General features: G+C 59.7%; 1 protein-coding gene across 2 annotated transcripts in view; it reads left to right on the top strand.

Moving 5' to 3' along the window:
* The window catches only part of LOC106530585 (protein sprouty homolog 3), a 24,512-nt gene that overhangs the window by 14,503 nt on the left and 8,197 nt on the right, over nt 1–1,812 (top strand). The window contains exon 3 of one of the 2 annotated variants that reach the window (XM_014026233.1): nt 111–1,702. In XM_014026233.1, the coding sequence (XP_013881687.1) occupies nt 196–1,173 (978 nt within the window). In that variant the 5' untranslated portion in view covers nt 111–195 and the 3' untranslated portion in view covers nt 1,174–1,702. Of the gene's footprint in view, nt 1–8; nt 1,703–1,812 lie in introns of those variants that run through there. The other variant, XM_014026234.1, reaches the window with a different exon arrangement.

The following is a 1,812-nucleotide window of genomic DNA, read 5'->3' as shown; positions in this document are numbered from 1 at the left end:
GTGTGTGTGTGTGTGTGTGTGTGTGTGTGTGTGTGTGTGTGTGTGTGTGTGTGTGTTATCTCCATGTGAATCAGCTCTGAGATCTGAAGCTTCTTCTTCTGTTCTTGCAGAAATGTCTGATGTTCCGTGAGCCTTGGCTGGACCTTGCCCCGGACCCGGCCTCCGGTCCCGGTACCGCCCAGCTGGACCCCCAGGATGGAGCCCAGCCGCTCCTTCAGGAATGAGATGGACTCGGTGCTCTCTCTGGAGCAGATCCGGGCCATCCGGGCCAACAACGACTACCTGGACAGACCCGTGGCCCTGGAACCGGCCTCCCAGTCTGGATTTTACTATGCCCACGAGGACCGGTACCCTGCGGGGGTGTACGGCCAGCGCCCCCAGGTGTCCTTGTCCTCGGACCTGTCTCGCAGCCAGAGTCAGCAGGCTCAYTTCTCCCACCTGAGCCGGTCCAGCACCGTCAGCTCGTCCATCTCCAGAACCAGTGCCACGTCTGAGCAGCGACTGCTGGCGGGTCTGACGCCGTCTCACAGCGGCCTGGGCTCGGTGGTCCACTCTCACAGCGGTCTGGGCTCGGTGGTCCACTCTCACAGCGGTCTGGGTTCGGTGGTCCACTCTCACAGCGGTCTGGGTTCGGTGGTCCACTCTCAGCCCAAAGGGGAGCTGAAGGCCGACGGCTCGTTGGGTAAAGGCCTGTCGGAGGCCGAGGCGGACCTCGGCCTGCACTCGTTCATCTGCGAGCGCTGCGGCCGCTGYAAGTGCCAGGAGTGCTGCAGCCCCCGCCGCCTGCCATCCTGCTGGGCCTGCGGCCAGCGCTGCCTCTGCTCGGCCGAGGCCGTGGTGGAGTACGGCACGTGCCTGTGCTGCGTCAAGGGCCTGTTCTACCACTGCTCGGCCCAGGACGACGAGGACGACTGCGCCGACCGGCCCTGCTCCTGCGCTCCGGCCCACGCCTGTGCCCGCTGGAGCAGCATGGCCCTGCTGGCCCTCTGCCTGCCCTGCCTCTGCTGCTACCCCCCTGCCAGGCTGTGCCTCGCCCTCTGCCGCCGCGCCCACGACCGGGCCACCCGGCCCGGCTGCCGCTGCAGCAACACCAACACGGTGTGCCGCAAGATCTCCGCCTCCAACCCCAACCACCCCTCGCTGCGGAGCAAAGCCGTGGAGAAGCCGTTATGACACGCCCACGAGTCAGGACCCGCCTGCCCACCTTCGACAGTCCAACCCACCAGGAACCAGGAGGGACCACAGCTTCACAGAGACACTTACTGCTGGAGACTCGTCTAGATGACCAAACAGTCGTGCTTCACTGGAAAAGCCCTTTAACTGAGAGTCCCCGGCAGAAACAAGGCCTCTCTGCGTTGTTACCTGATAACAGTCCTTCCCCCCGCCTGCACAGAAAGAATTTGCACAAAGAGAGGGGACCAAACAAGGAAGGGAAGACGCCTGCAGCCAACGACTTCCTGTCCTGTCGAACTAAAAACCAAAGAGAGCAGGAGCTTAGAGGACATTCAGACAACCTGAAGTGGACGTGAGCGAAACCAGACAAACCAGAACGGGACCAGGCACTGTAAAAACCCAGTCCGTTAATGCTGTTTGTGACAGAGGAACACTGTGAGATAAATGTTTTCCTCCACACCCACAACTGAGCAAAGGATTATTTAACCAGAGGGAGGATGCTTTCATTGTGTGTGTGTGTGTGTGTGTTGTTTCACACAAATACTAAATAATAAAAGAATAAAATTAAAGTTCAGGCTGCTTCAGCTCCGATATTTGAACTCTGAACTTGAATAAAGTCCTGCAGACATCAACATGACA

The sequence above is a fragment of the Austrofundulus limnaeus genome, unplaced genomic scaffold, assembly GCF_001266775.1.
Source record: "Austrofundulus limnaeus strain Quisiro unplaced genomic scaffold, Austrofundulus_limnaeus-1.0 Scaffold536, whole genome shotgun sequence".
In the NCBI taxonomy this organism is placed as follows: Eukaryota; Metazoa; Chordata; class Actinopteri; order Cyprinodontiformes; family Rivulidae; genus Austrofundulus; species Austrofundulus limnaeus.
This window is presented reverse-complemented; position numbering and strand designations above follow the sequence as displayed.